The sequence below is a fragment of the Balaenoptera physalus genome, assembly GCF_965194825.1.
Source record: "Balaenoptera physalus genome assembly, chromosome: 3".
Classification (NCBI taxonomy): Eukaryota; Metazoa; Chordata; class Mammalia; order Artiodactyla; family Balaenopteridae; genus Balaenoptera; species Balaenoptera physalus.
Genome location: NC_138890.1, coordinates 82,729,479 through 82,745,398, shown reverse-complemented (window position 1 = coordinate 82,745,398; position 15,920 = coordinate 82,729,479). Strand labels below are relative to the sequence as shown.

Sequence of the window (15,920 nt, the reverse complement as noted above, 5' to 3'; positions counted from 1 at the left end):
AAATTTCTGAATGTTACTGTTTTGTGGTATGCTGTTCCTGTTTCATAGTTGGATTATCTTTTCTTATCTCTCTGGTATTAATTATATATACTTAAAAATTTTCTTCTTCCTACTTGGTTTGTTTCCTCTCCGTTGCTTTTCTCCCCTACTTTTGTCCTTAGCTTTTATGTTCGAGCTGTCTTCAGATGTCCACTAATCTTTGGTTGACTTCTGTGTAAAGATAGGATACTGAAAACTAATTGGAAACGCTGAATCCATGAGTAGAGGTTATCTATATGAGCTTTACTTGAGACACTGTGGCTAGGCAGTTTAGCGAGGGTAACAATTGCTGTAACAACAATCCCCCCAGTCTTAGTGCCTTAACACAAAAAAAGTTTATTTCTCACTCACATAAAGTATAGTATTGGTGTTTCTGATCAGCTAGAACCTTCTTTGTGGGCATTTATTTGTCATTCTTGAGATAGTGTCAATGGAACTTCTGCATCTAGTTAACATGGAAGATTGTGCAGGAATTTTTATGAGTGAGGCTTAGATGGTGTATTGTTTTCTTTAATTTATTTTATTTATTTATTTTTGGCTGCATTGGGTCTTCGTTGCTGCATGCGGGCTTTCTCTAGTTGCGGCGAGCGGGGGCTACTCTTTGTTGCGGTGCGCAGGCTTCTTATTGCAGTAGCTTCTCTTGTTGCAGAGCACAGGCTAGGCATGCGGGCTTCAGTAGTTGTGGCATGTGGGCTCAGTAGTTGTGGCTCACAGGCTCTAGAGCGCAGGCTGAGTAGTTGTGGCACACAGGCTTAGTTGCTCCGCAGCATGTGGGATCTTCCCAGACCAGGGCTCGAACCTGTGTCCCCTGCATTGGCAGGCGGATTCTTAACCACTGCGCCATCAGGGAAGCCCCTAGATGGTGTATTTTTTTTTTAATTTTAAAAATATTTTTAAAATTAAAAGAAGTTTTGTTTGAAGTATAGTTGATTTACAATGTTGTGCCAGTCTTTGCTGTACAGCGAAGTGACACAGTTAAACACATGTAGACATTCTTTTTCTTACATTCTTTTCCATTATGGTTTATCACAGGATATTGAATATAGTTCCCTGTGTTATACAGTAGGAGCTTGTTTATCCATCCTATATATAGTAGTTTACATCTGCTAATCCCAAACTCCCAGCACTTCCCTCCCCCACCCACCCACCTCCCCTTTGGCAACCACAGGTCTGTTCTCTATGTCTGTGAAACTGTTTCTGATTTATAGATAGGTTCCTTTGTGCCATACTTTAGATTCCACATATAAGTGATATCATATGGTGATATCATATCATTTGTCTTTCTATTTCTGACTTCACTTAGTATGATAATCTCTAGTTGCATCCATGTTGCTGCAAATGGCATTATTTCATTCTTTTTATGGCTGAGTATTTTTCCATTGTGTATATGTACCACATCCTCTTTATCCATTCATCTGTCCATGGACATTTAGGTTGTTTCCATGTTTGGGCTATTGTGAATAGTGCTGCTATAAACATACGGGTGCATGTATCTGTTTGAGTTATAGTTTTGTCCGGGTATATGCCCAGGAGTGGGATTGTTGGATCATATGGTAATTCTATTTTTAGTTTACTGAGGAACCTCCATACTCTTCTCCATAGTGGCTGCACCAGCTTATCAATACATTGGCACCAACACTATAGGAGGGTTCCTTTTTCTCCACACCCTCACCAGCATTTGTTATTTGTAGACTTTTTAATGATGGCCATTCTGACTGGTGTGAGGTGGTACTTCACTATAGTTTTGATTTGCATTTAAAGAAAACATACAGATGACCAGTAGGTACATGGACAGTGTATTTTTAACAACTGGCTCACCTGGGAGGAAAGAACTCTATTTTGTAGTATTGGCTACATGATGTAAGTACTCCATTATGGTCAGTTTCATGCTACCAGCATGATATAGTGACATCATGTGACTGAATGCAGAAATGGGAAGAGATGCGCACTGTTGGTTTTCAATTGTGCCAGCTCTGGTATGCCACTGCAACTGCCTACCACATCACGTTGTCCAAAACTGAGTTGTATGGCTCCCTTAAATTCAAGGGAGAATGGAAAATATTCTTGAATTGTGTGCTTGGGAAGTAGAGTTTGGTGAACAGATAACAGTTTCTGCCAAAGTTGGAACCTCCAATGTCATTAACTTTAGATCTAGGTACAGTTCCTGGAGAAGTTTGTTCCAGGCTTCAGTCCAGAGGGTGAAGAAGGCCTAACTGTAGGAATTCTGGGAACTGATTGAAGAAAAGGACTAGGGATTTCAACATCTGGCTTGTTGACATTTTCTTAACCCCTCTGTTTTCAGTATGACCTGGTATTCACTTATACTGCTGCTCTAACAAATGACCACAAACTCAGTGACTTAAAAACAATGCAAATTTGCAGGCATACCTCATTTTATTGCACTTTGCTTTATTGCACTTTACAGATACTGTATTTTTTACAAATTGAAGATTTGTGGCAACCCTGCCTCAAGCCAAGTCTGTTGGTGCCATTTTTTCTAACAGCATTTGCTCACTTGTGCCTCTATGTCATATTTTGGTAATTCTCGCAATATTTCAAATTTTTTCATTATTATTATCTTTGTGATAGTGATCTGTGATAGTGATCATTGATGTTACTGTTGTAATTGTTTTGGGATGCCACGAACCGCACACACATAAGAGAGCGAACCAAATGTGTGTGTTCTGACTGCTCCACTCACCAGCCAATCCCCTATCTCTCTCCCACTTCTTGGGCCTCCCTGTTCCCTGAGACACAGCAATATTGAAATTAGACCAGTTAATAATCCGACAGTGGCCTCTAAGTTCAAGTGAAAGGAGGAGTTGCATGTCTCTCACTTTAAATCAAAAGCAAGATATGATTAAGCTTAGTGAGGAAGGCATGTTGAAAGCTAAGGAAGGCTGAAAGCTTAGCTCTTGCACCGGTTAGCCAAGCTGTGAATGCAAAGGAAGAGTTCTTGACGGAAATTAAAAGTGCTACTGCAGTGAGCACACAGATGATAAGAAAGTGAAACAGCCTTATTGCTGATGTGAAAAAAGTTTAATGGTCTGAATAAAAGGTCAAACCAGCCATAACAGTCCCTTAAGCCAAAGCCTAATCCAGAGCAAGGCGCTAACTCTTCAACTCTACATGAAGGCTGAGAGAGGTGAGGATGCTGCAGAAGAAGAGTTTGAAGCTAGCAGAGGTGTAAGGAAAGAAGCCATCTCCATAACATGAAAGTGCAAGGTGAAGCAGCAAGTGCTGATGTAGAAACTACATTGAGTTATCCAGAAGATCTACCTAAGATAATGAACGAAGGTGACTGTACTAAACAACAGATTTTCAGTATAGACAAAAGAGCCTTCTGTTGGAAGAAGATGCCATCTAGGATGTGCCTGGCTTTAATGATTCAAAGGATAGGCTGACTCTTTTGTTGGGGGCCAATGTAGCTGGTGACTTTGTTGAAGCCAGTGCTCATTTACCATTCCCAAAATCCTAGGGCCCTTAAGAATTATGCTAATGTTATGCTAAAATTGTGCTACTCTCCTTGTGTTCTATAAATGGAACAACAAAGCCAGATGACAGCACATCTATTTACAACATGGTCTACTGAATTTATTTTAAGCCCACTGTTAAGACCTACAGTTCAGAAAAAAAAGATTCCTTTCAAAATATTACTGCTCATTGACAATGCAGCTGGTTACCCAAGAGCTGTGATGGAGATGTACAGTGAGATTCATGTTATTTTCATGCTTGCTAATACAGTGTCCATTCTGCAGCCCACAGATCAAGGAGTCATTTTGACTTTCAACTCTTCTTCTTTAAGAAATACATTTTGTAAGGCTATAGCTGCCATAGATGGTAATTCCTCTGATGGATCTGAGCAAAGTCAGTTGAAAACCTTCTGGGAAGGACTCACCGTTCTAGATGCCATTAAGAACATTATGATTCATGATGTTCACATTCACATTCACAGGAGTTTCACAGGAGTTTGGAAGAAGTTGATTCCAGCCTTCATGGATGACTTGCAGGGGAGGGATTCAAGACTTTAGTGGAGGAAGTAACTGTAGCTGTGGTGGAAATAGCAAGAGAACTAGAATTAGAAGCAGAGCCTGAAGATGTGACTGAATTGCTGCAGTCTCATGATAAAAAACTTGAGTGGATGAGGAGTTGCTTCTTAAGGATGAGCAAAGAAGTGATTTCTTGAGATAGAATCTACTCCTGTTGAGGATTCTGTGAAGATTGTTGTTATGACAACAAAGGACTTAGAATAATTCATAAACTTAGTTGATAAAGTATTTGCAGGGTTTGAGAGGACTGACTCCAATTTTGAAAGAAGTTCTCCTGTGGGTAAAATGCTATCAAGCAGCATTGCATGATTCCTTCTTTATGAAAGGAAGAGTCCATCAGCGAGGCAGACTTCACTATTGTCATATTCTAAGAAATTGGCACAGTCACCCCAGCCTTCAGCAGCCACCACCCTGAGGAATCAGCAGCCACTGAGGCAACACCCTCCACCAGGAAAAAGATTATGATTCATGGAAAGCTCAGATGATAGTTAGCATTTTTTAGCAATAAAGTATTTTTAAATTAAGGTATGTACATTTTTTTAGACATAATGCTGTTGCACACTTAGTAGACTACTGTATAGCTTAACGATAACATATACTCACTGGGAAACCAAAATAGTCATGTGACTCCCTTTATTATAATATTTGCTTTATTGTGGTCTAGAACCAAACCTTCAATATCTCCAAGGTTTGCCTTTATATACATCACATTTTATTTTCTTTACCCATCCATGGACACTGATGGACACTTAGGTTGTTCCCATATATTGGCTATTGTGTATAATGTTCTAATGAACATGAGAGTGTTTTTATCTTTTTAAGTTAGTATTTTCATTTTCTTCGGATAAGAACTTGGAAGTGGAATTGCTGGGTCATGTGGTAGTTCTATTTTTAATTTTTTGAGTAACCTCCATACTGGTTTTCATAGCAGCTGCACCAATTTACATTCCCACCAACATACACAAGGGTTCCATTTTCTCCACCTCCTCGCTAATACTCATTATTTTTGGCATCTTTATAATAATCATTCTAATAGGTGTGAAGTGATACTTCATTGTGGTTTTAATTTGCATTTCCCTGATGATTAGTGGTGTTGAGCATCTTTTCATGTACCTTTTGGCCATCTGTATGTCTTCCTTGGAAAAATCTCTATTTAGATTTTCTGTCCTAATTTTAAAAATTGGATTGCTTCTGTATTTTTGCTACTGAGTTGTGTAAGTTCTTTATATATTTTGGATATTAACCTCTTATCAGGTATATGATTTGCAGATATTTTCTTCCATTCAGCAGGTTACCTATTTATTTTGTTGATGGTTTTCTTTGCTATACAGAAACTTTTTAGTTTGATGTATTCCGGGTCTTATATTTTGCCAAGTCATTTTTCTATTGGGATTTTTATCTTTTTCTTACTGGCATTTAAGTGTTCTTTATGTATGCTAGCAACTATTCCTTTGTCAGTTTTTATGTATTGCAGATATGTTTGTCATGTTTGTAGCTCTCTTAATTCTTTTTTCTGGTGTCACTTGAGCATTAAAAGTGCTTACTGGGCTTCCCTGGTGGTGCAGTGGTTAAGAATCCTCCTGCCAATGCAGGGGACACGGGTTTGAGCCCTGGTCTGGGAAGATCCCACATGCAGCGGAGCAACTGAAGCCCGCACGCCTAGAGCCCATGCTCCACAACAAGAGAAGCCACCGCAGTGAGAAGCCCATGCACCGCAACAAAGAGTAGCCCACACTTGCCGCAACTAGAGAAAAATCCACACGCAGCAACAAAGACCCAATGCAGCCAAAAATAAAATAAATAAATAAAGTTTTAAAAAAAAGTGCTTACTTTTTTTTTTTTTTTTTAAGTATTTGTTTATTTATTTATTTATGGCTGTGTTGGGTCTTCGTTTTTGTGCGAGGGATTTCTCTAGTTGTGGCAAGCGGGGGCCACTGTTCATCGCGGTGCGCGGGCCTCTCACTATTGTGGCCTCTCTTCTTGCGGAGCACAGGCTCCAGACGCGCAGGCTCAGTAATTGTGGCTCACGGGCCCAAGCTGCTCCGCGGCATGTGGGATCTTCCCAGACCAAGGCTCGAACCCGTGTCCCCTGCATTGGCAGGCAGACTCTCAACCACTGCGCCACCAGGGAAGCCCTAAAGTGCTTACTTTTGATGTGATCAAATTTACCAACCTTTTCCTTTATGGTTATCATTATTTGTGTCTTATTTGAAAGTCCAGCACTATTACAATGTTATAAAGATATTCTTCTGTATTATATTTTTAAATTTTTGTAGCTTCACCATTGACATTTATTTTTAATCAACCTGTGATTGATTTTTGAGTATGTGAGAGCTAGAAGTTCATTGTATTAGAACAAAAAGAAAAATTTTTATCCTGGCACCATTTATGGAAATGCCCTTCCATCCTTGCTAATCTGCAGTGAGTATTCTGTTTTAAATTAAATGACTATATTTATATGTGGGTGTGTTTCTGGTTCCATCAGTCAGTTTCCCTATTTCTGCACCAATATGTTGCCTTAATTACTGTGGCTTTACAATAATTCTTAATCTGGTCAGCAGGTCCTCTTATATTCCACTTGAGAGTGTCTTGTTATTCTAGTTCTCTGATTTCATATGTAAGTCATGAGGGGAGTCACATTTGGAGTCATAATCCGGTTTTCAAGTTCTCCCCCTACACCCTTGTTGGGATTTTGATTAGAATTGCCTTAAGTCTTTGGAGCATTTTGGGGAGATTGAGCATCTTTATAATATTGAATCATTCAATCTGTAAGCATTGTACATTTTTTTATTTACTTAGGAATTCTTTAATTTTTTCAGTAAAGTTTTACATTTTCTCTTGCATTATTTTGTTGTTGTTGTTTCCTTTATTCCTAGGCACTGCATGGTTTTTGATGGTATCTTTTTAAAATTATATTTTACAACTCATACTTGCAGAAGGTTAGAATGGCAGTAGAATTTTATATAATGTCTTTCTTTGTGTTCTTATTAAAACCTTTTACTAATTACAACACTTCTGTGTAAATTATGTTAGATTTTCCATGTGGAAAATCTTTTCATCTGTGACTGACTGTTTTGTTTCTTCCTTTGAAACTAATCCTTTGAAATTTGTTAATCATTTCCATGATTTTTTTTACAGTTTTATTTTTATCACCCCCAAATTTGTCAATACGTAATATTTAGTTTTGCCTGTTTCTGAATTTTATACTAATGGAATGATTACGTATCATTCTGGTACTTACTTTTTTCCCCTGCTGTAGACTGAATTGTGTACCCCCCAAATCCACATGTTGAAGCCCTAACCCTCAATTTGATGGTGTTTGGGATTGGAACTTTGGGAGATAATTAGGTTTAGATGAGATTATGAGGGTGGGGCCCTCATGATGTGATTAGTGCCCTTACCAGAAGAGATACCAGAGAACCTGTTCTTGCTGTTTTTCCCCATAAGGACATGTAAGGACACAATGAGAAGGTGGTTGTCTTCCAGCCAAGAAGAGATCACTCACCAGAACCCAACTATGCTGGCACCTCAGTCTTGAACCTTTAGCCTCCAGAATTGTGAGAAAATAAATTTCTGTTAGTTAAACCATCAGTCTGTGGTATTTTTTTAATGGCAACTTGAGCTATGGTAACTCTTTTTCTCCACATTAAACTTTTGAGAATCATTCATATTGATGGGTATAATATACCGATTTAATTTTTATTGCTTATAGGATTCTATTTTATAAGCATACCACAGGGACTTCCCTGGTGGTGCAGTGGTTAAGAATCCGCCTGCCAATGCAGGGGACATGGGTTCAAGCCCTGGTCCGGGAAGATCCCACATATCGTGGAGCAACTAAGCCCGTGCACCACAAGTACTGAGCCTGCGCTCTAGAGCCCACGAGCCACAACTATGGAAGGCTGCATGCCTAGAGCCCATGCTCCACAACAAGAGAAGCCACTGCAATGAGAAGCCTGTGTACCGCAACGCTTGCCGCAACTAGGGAAAGCCCGCGCACAGCAACGAAGACCCAATGCAGCCAAAAATAAATAAATTAATTAATTAAAAAAAAAAAGAGTGCCGTAATTTATATGTGTTTGGTGGACATTTGGGATGTTTTCAGCTTTTTGTTGTTGTTATGGTGCTTTTATGAACATTCTTCTATGTGCTTCTTGGTATACAGGTTAAGAATTTATTATGTATATGTACTTCCTAATTTTCTATTGTTTTTGACCTTCAAAAATAATGGTTTCATATGGGTTATCATTGTACCTAGGAGTGGAGTGCTGGATTGTAAAACTTTTTGCCCAAGTGGTAATACCACTTACCTTCCCACTGGTAGGATGAGTTTCTTTGACTCCACATCTTTGTCAACATTTGATAGTGTCATAATTTTACATTTTTGCTAATATGGTACGTGTGGAGTTATCTCATTGTTACTTTAACTTGTGTTTCATTTCATTACTAATGAGGTTTAGCATCTTTTTATTTGTTTATGGACCATCATATTTTCTTTCCTGTGAAATTCTTGTTCATGATTTTGCCCAGTTTTCTATTGCAGTGTTTGAGAAGCTGACTCTTTTTTACTGGGATATGAATTGCTTGGTGAATTTAATAAATACTAGTGAATCAATTCTTGGTTTTAGGCAGCGCTTATATAAAAATGAGTAAGATGGATAGACTCTTACTTCGATTTGCATTTAGTTAAACTTACTTAATTGGAAGCTCCAAACTTCTGTACTTTCTTCCATTAAAATATAGATTAGGTACGTGAATTGTTTATAACTTCATCTCTTTATTTCAGTTTACTCATTTGTAAAACAACGGGCTTTGACTAGTTAATATCTAGTGTCCCTTTTACTAGTGTCAATAATTCATGTGTCTGATATTTTTCTCGTTGGCTTTTGAAGCTGAGAAATAAGTTTTATTGAAGTGGTAAACTATAAAGTGCTGATTTTTTGTTTTGTTTTCAATTTAAAAATGTTGGGTTTTGTTTCTTTTAAGGTATGATAGGTTAGTTCTCCAAGGACTACACTCTTAGATGAATTTCCCAGACAGATACTACTACCTTTTATTTTTCAAATTCTTATAATGCTCTTAAACCTAGAAATTAGATCCTAACATATATGAATTATTCTTTCTCAGAGTGAAGATACACAACAGCAAATCATCAGGGAGACATTCCATTTGGTATCTAAGAGAGATGAAAATGTTTGTAATTTCCTAGAAGGAGGATTGTAAGTAAAGCATTTCATGGACATTTTTAATCTTTGACTATATGAGTGAAATATATACTGTTTAATCGTTTTATCTTAAAATTTCCTAATTTGATTAATTGGATTGGGGGAATTAATTGCCATTTATGTTAACTATAAATCTAACTTAAATAATTTTTTGAAGATATTTAATCTTTTTCTTTTAAAAATTTATAAAGGCATTTTATATAAAGGTAGTATATTCATATGGCAAAAATTCAAACATTACATGGAAGTATAAAATGTAGACCAAGTCTTCCTCCTCCAGCTTTAGTCCTTCTTCCCAGTTTCTTGTGTATCCTTCTAGAAAATTAATTTTGCACTAACATATAAAAGTATAACCTTAAAACTTTTTACTTACGGGATCACACATGTATCCTGGTTTTTGTGTTGCTTGTTTGCACTTATATTTTGAAAAACTCTGCATATAAACCCATCTAAAGCAATCTCATTCTTTTTAATGGCTACAGAGTACTCCTTAGGGTGAATGGACCTGTTTTCATGAATTTAGATAGCACCCTTTATTTTATATTATGATCAGTTCTGACGTCTGCTTTTCAAATATATGTGTGTGTCTAGATAGACAGATTTGAATTCAGCTAAGACTTTTCTATTTTTAAAATGAATAAATAAAAATTGCTTATGATTAGTTTGCCAACTATTGTAAATAGTTTTAATTTAATGGGTTTCATGAAAATAATTTGTTCTCAAATAGTTTCATAAACGTTCCTTCCCGTGTTTATATGTTTAATTTCTTAACAAGATATTTCCTCAGTGACAATTCAAAAACTAAACTTTAGCTGAACCTCATTATGAATAATCAGAGATTAGTCTGAGAAACCTACACTTTTCTGTATTTTTAAGATGTGTGATGCATATTATGAAAAATAGTTTTCATAATAGAGAATTCATTCTTACCTGACTATAAATTACTTTTTATCATGTAGAAAGTTTACTTGCATTTCTTAAAAGGTTATGTCATGCTGCTCTTAAATTTGCAAATACACACCTATGATTTGTAAATTTTGCTGTTAACTCGAGGCCTCCAATTTAATAGTTGAGACAGATGTACTTGCTTTCTGTTTTTGTATTTTAATTGTACTTTACTTATCTCTCTTAAACTGTAGTTGAGTTGTGTTTGCCATTACCATCGTTTCCCTTTATCTCAGCTCCTTAATCTTCTAATCTCATAGGAAATTAATCACCCAGCACAGTGCAAGAAATTGATTGGTCTAACCAGGGCACTGTTTGAACTAGGAAGTATGACTTGAGTTTGTAATTATTCTTTTCCAACCTTACAAAAAGTAGAAAGCAAATATTGCATCAGAGACAAGGCTGCACATCTGGTTTAGTCCTAGTTTTGTTACTAACAAGCTGGTTTCTTGGTTAGGTCACTTAAATTCTTTGTACCTCAGTTTTCTCCTCTTATGTTAAATAAGATATTTGGACTAAGGATTTCTAAAATTCCGTAGCTTTTATATCGTGTATTGCATTCTATACAAGAATTTGAATCAATATTGTACTATAGTATAAAGATGAAATTATAACAAAAAGTGTACTTATATTAATATTTTGTTTTCTTTTAATAACTTCAATTGCCATTTTGAAACTTACAGTTTTCAAAAGTTTGTTCTTCTTTTAAAGCAGATCCAAACAAAAATTTAAGATAATCACTAAATTGCAGATTCAGGATGAAGTAAAGTCTGCTGTTGGTGCTTTTTGTCCCTTTCAAGGAACAGTTGCAATGATAGTCTATAAATACAACTCAGAGAATCTTTAAAGTGCTTGTACATATTTTTAAATTGCATACCTTTTCTAGATAGTAGGAGTTTTTAATTATTGTCAAAGATCATTTTCACTTTTGGTATTAGAGGATATAAAGTAATAAAAAATAATGATGTATACTTAGAGAAGTTGTTTCTACAAAACTTGTGAATTTAGTATTACTTTTATTGAGTGACAAATAGGGACTTCCCTGGTGGTCCAGTGGTTAAGACTCCATGCTTCCACTGCAGGGGGCATGGGTTTGATCCCTGATCGGGAACTAAGATCCCGCATGCTGCCCAGCGCGGCCAAAAAAAAAAATAAAAGAAATAGGTGTTATTTTCCTTTGTCTTGTTTGAATGTTCAGTTAGCTCTGATTACACTTAGCCTTGATTTTTTTATGTTTCGTTAGTGTTAAAGGGTCTTTTGAGAAGGTGAATGAATTGTTGTAAACTTAGCTATGGAACAGTTCAACTATATTTAGAAAAATAAGAGGTGTTTGTAATGATCCCTGAATTATTATTTTTAAAATGCTGAAATTCCAGTCAACATAAATTAAAATATTTGGCAAAAGGATTGAGTATCTCATAGCTCAGTTTTCTTGCACTTATATTCCAAAACAAAATGTGTTTTTGGAGAAGATCTTGATGGTAAATCTGTCCAACACTTAAGAAGAAATGTCATTTTTTTTTCCTAGTTGATAATCAGTGTTAAGCTGTGTAACTTACTGTGACCTATGGAGTTAAATCTAGTAAGCACTTAAAAATGCCCTATGATCTCATTTCTGCCTACTTCTCTGACCTAATCACTTACTAATCTTTCGTTGATCGCAGGCCTTCTTTTTCTTTCTTGAACACAGATACTTCGTTCTTGATGAAATTGCCTTTTTATTAGTTTACCTTTGCCTGAAATGCTCTTCTCTAAATTTTTTCATGGCAGGTTCCTTATCATTAGATCTCAGCCTAAACATCAACTCTTTTAACACCCAATAGGAAGTAGCAAATCCATCAATGTGGCATCTTCCTCTTTTGATTCTCTAAGTAGTACCTTCCACTCTGATAATATTTTCTTTGTTTGTTTATTGCTCCTTACCCACTCTCAGTACCTGGCACATAGTAAGTACTCAGTAAATAATTGAATGAATGAATGAACTAATATTAAGCATAGGCATCTTTTACTTGACTTCTCTGAAGAAAACAACCATCTAGTTCACTTGAATGCTATGTCATTAAATGTTACCTTTCATTTTATAGAAGGTTTTAAACAAATTGTCAGTTTTCTTGAACTAATGAAAATGTTTTTCATTTTGTAGCTATAACATTCCAATTGTTTTGTTTTGTCATTTAGATTAATTGGAGGATCTGACAACAAACTGATTTATAGACATTATGCAACATTATATTTTGTCTTCTGTGTGGATTCTTCAGAAAGTGAACTTGGCATTTTAGATCTAATTCAAGTAAGTTAACACTTGCCTCTTACTGTCTTAAACAACAATTTTGGCATTTCAATTTTTTAAAACTTCTGTGTTCTAAATTTTCTAAAATGATGTTTTGTTTGGTAAGAAATAAGTGTTCCATAGTAGATGTTGGGTGGATAAAAGAGGGATGAGGGATGTAGAAGCACAGAGTCATTTAATCTAATTAAGACTAACTGCAACTAATTTCCTCATGCCCTTTTTTCCTGTTCATGTAAGTCACCACAAGAACCCCAACGCTCGTGGGTCTTTTACTATATGTATCCAGGTCTAACCCCCAAACCCACCCCTTTCTATCTCCTGAAAATCTTTCATAATGGCCCCAGAACTCAAGGTCAGTCATCAGCAAATTTCTCCTTATCTTCAACCTCTTCTGTTAATATTATCTTCACCTTTTTGCTGTAGGTTAAATCTGGCTTCCCTGATGACACTACCTGCCACCTTCTCAAGTAGTAGCAGTTTTCTCTTTTGCTTTCTTCATACCATTGAGTCTGGAGGGTGTTCTCTTTGCTTCTCATTACATTTTCCAGACATTTTTCTCTTCTAAAACATCTCCAGACTTTATCTCATGTTCTCAAACTATACCTACTTCTACCAATCCGGTTGCAGTGATCTCTCATTCCCACTCCCTATTCATTGGAGATTTTGTCAAAAACTTTTCAGTGGTCTGAGATTTTACTCTACCTGAAAGCTAACAAGTTAACTACCACAGTTTCATGGATGCTGACAGAAGATGGGAGATTTCGGGGCCAGAAACAAAGGACTTTATTTTGACAGCCAAAGCAGTAGTCAAAGTGACAGCATTTGCTTACACTGGTTACTCAAGTCCCAGTTGCTAAAGTGTGACTTGATAAGGTGCAGGTAAGACCTGCACACACAGTGGATTGAGTTCTAGGAGAGGAAGCCCAAGCTTAGTGAACTGGAATCTTTTATAATGGACACTAAGCATATCTGCCCATGTCCTGGAGGAAGAGAATATCTTCCAAGCAAAGTATAGTTAAACCTACCCTTTGCTTTAGAGGGAAACACTATCTATTTTCCAGGGCTGTTGGCTATACAAGCTTGCTTGAAAAGATAATCCACAATAAAGGCAGTCAGTACCTCTGTTCACGTGATGTGCAGGAATGGAACACCCATGGAGAATTGTCTCCTAACAGATTTTAGTTCTTAGTTCACTGACATTCACTCCAGTACTACTTGTGTTATAATTCTTGGTTATTTCAACGTTCATTTGGATAGTTCACTCAGTACACTGGTATCTTCAAACTGGAATTCCTCTTCTCCAATGAATTTTGCCTGTTACCCCACTTCACTATTCATTTCTAGACCATGTCTTTATCCAGACTTAAGTCCCTCCATCATCTTAATTTCACAGTTTCCACTCTCTGCTACCATCTCTTATCTTTTCTTATCACAGTTACTGTTACTCCAACAGTTCTTTGAGCCCATTGGGACCTTCAGTCCCTTTTTTTGTTGGTTTTTTTTGAGGATAAAAATTTTTATTGACAGTTTTCTAGGTATAGTTATACATTTTTGAACTGTTCAATGTTTATTAATAGATAAATGGCAGCTTTAGAATAATAGACATGTTTATATCCAGAATCCTGTATTCTCTTTCTGTGTTTCTTATATCTTTTCAGTGTGTCTTTGGAACCTTCTGTCTTCTTTTAAATCTATCTTCTCACTGTCCCTGATCCTCCTGATGTCTTACTCTCCTTGCCCAGCTTAAACTCCGTGGTCAGTCATGATAATCATAGGCTTGTATATACTCAGCTCTTTGCCTGAACCCACACATCTGAACATACTTAGAGAAAAAAAAGATAACCATACATGCTGGCCTCACTTTAAATTCATGATCTGTGACCTCAGTGATTCCTTAATGCTACCCAGTAATCACATTACATTTCCCTGGTCATTTCACTCTCCCACACTCCTAGACAACTGCTGATACATTCTCCTCCCCTCTCAAACCTGTAGCACTTCTAACGTGTAGCTTCCAAGTTCACTAGGCAATCAGAAGCAATCAGAAGGGAACTTCTACAGACTCTGTATCTGTGTCCTTGTACTCTCTTCTATAAGAGATGAATGAACTTTGCTCCTAGCTAAGGCCAACTCACCCACTTATATACAAGTTTACTTCTTCCTCATTGCTCTAGCTTTTTTCCCTCTTCAGTATCATTTTTTCCTCTCTTCTAGATCATTCCCGCTAGTCTATAATATGTTAATATGTTCTTCCATCTTTAAAAAAAAAAATTCTGTCCCTACTTCCTTCTCCAGCCACTGCCTCATTTCTTTCCCTCTCTTTATAGCAAAACACTTTAAAAACATTTTCTGTATGCAATGTCTCAAATTTTTCTTCTCCCATTCTTGCTTGAACACATTCTAATCAGGTTTTTCAGCTCTACTGTTGCTAATCCAAGGGTTCTCATCAGTCCTCCTTTATTTGATTAAGATTGTTTATTACTCTCTTCTTCATGAAATATCTTCTTCACTTGGCTTCTAGGATACCTGGTTTGCATCCTACTACTTTAGTTGCTTCATTTTAGTTTCTTGATCTCCCTTATGTCTTCTTCTTTGGCAAATCCTGTTGATTATGCAGAATCCACTTACTGCTCTCTGCACTGCCTCCACATGGGTCCACGCCACCATCAGCTCTTGCCTGGACTATGTCAGTAGTTTTCTGACTGGTCTTTCTGCTTCCACTGTCCTTTCCTTTTTGTCTTTTCTCAGTAAAACAGCCAGAGTGATACTATTCAAATATGTTACATTTTACACTTTTCCATTTTGAGTTCTTCAGTGGCTTCCCTTCTCACTAAGAGTAAAAGCCAAATTCCTTATAAATGACCCATGAGGCCTCACATGATCTGACTCCCCTCGCCAAACCCTACTACTTATCTTACTTCATTTTCTACTCTTTTCCCCTTTGCTCCATCGGCACTGTCCTCCTTGTTCCTCAGATATACCAGCATGCTTTTACCTCAGAGCCTTTGTACTTGCTGATCTTTCTACCTAGATTGTTCTTCCCTCATCGATTATTATTTTGATGCTGTTGCTGGTCTTAATGGTTACGATAGCATGGTTGTTACATCTTAAAAGGGAATTATATGGGGAGTTGTCAAAAAACAAATATCCTACATCATATCTGAAGTAAATTCTATCATGTATTTGTGGAAAATGGAAACTGTGTCTTGTGTTTTGGAAAAAGTTTTTAGCCATTATTATTTGAAATGTTGGTAATTTGTCTTGATGTTAAATAAGATACAGAAAAAAGAATTTCAGGAGGATTGTCTTATTGTCCCGTTTCTAACGTAGGCTTGAGCTGTTTTTATAAGAACATCCTATTGAGTTATTACA

The 15,920-nt window shown here is 36.7% G+C and overlaps 1 protein-coding gene across 4 annotated transcripts in view; it reads left to right on the top strand.

Moving 5' to 3' along the window:
• The window catches only part of AP3S1 (adaptor related protein complex 3 subunit sigma 1), a 68,933-nt gene that overhangs the window by 15,432 nt on the left and 37,581 nt on the right, over positions 1–15,920 (top strand). For 3 of the 4 annotated variants that reach the window (XM_082455826.1, XM_082455827.1, XM_082455828.1), the window contains exons 2-3: positions 9,216–9,307; positions 12,437–12,548. The exons of the other annotated variant lie outside the window; for it this stretch is intronic. In XM_082455826.1, the coding sequence (XP_082311952.1) occupies positions 9,216–9,307; positions 12,437–12,548 (204 nt within the window). The remainder of the gene's footprint in view (positions 1–9,215; positions 9,308–12,436; positions 12,549–15,920) is intronic. 4 annotated transcript variants of the gene reach the window in all.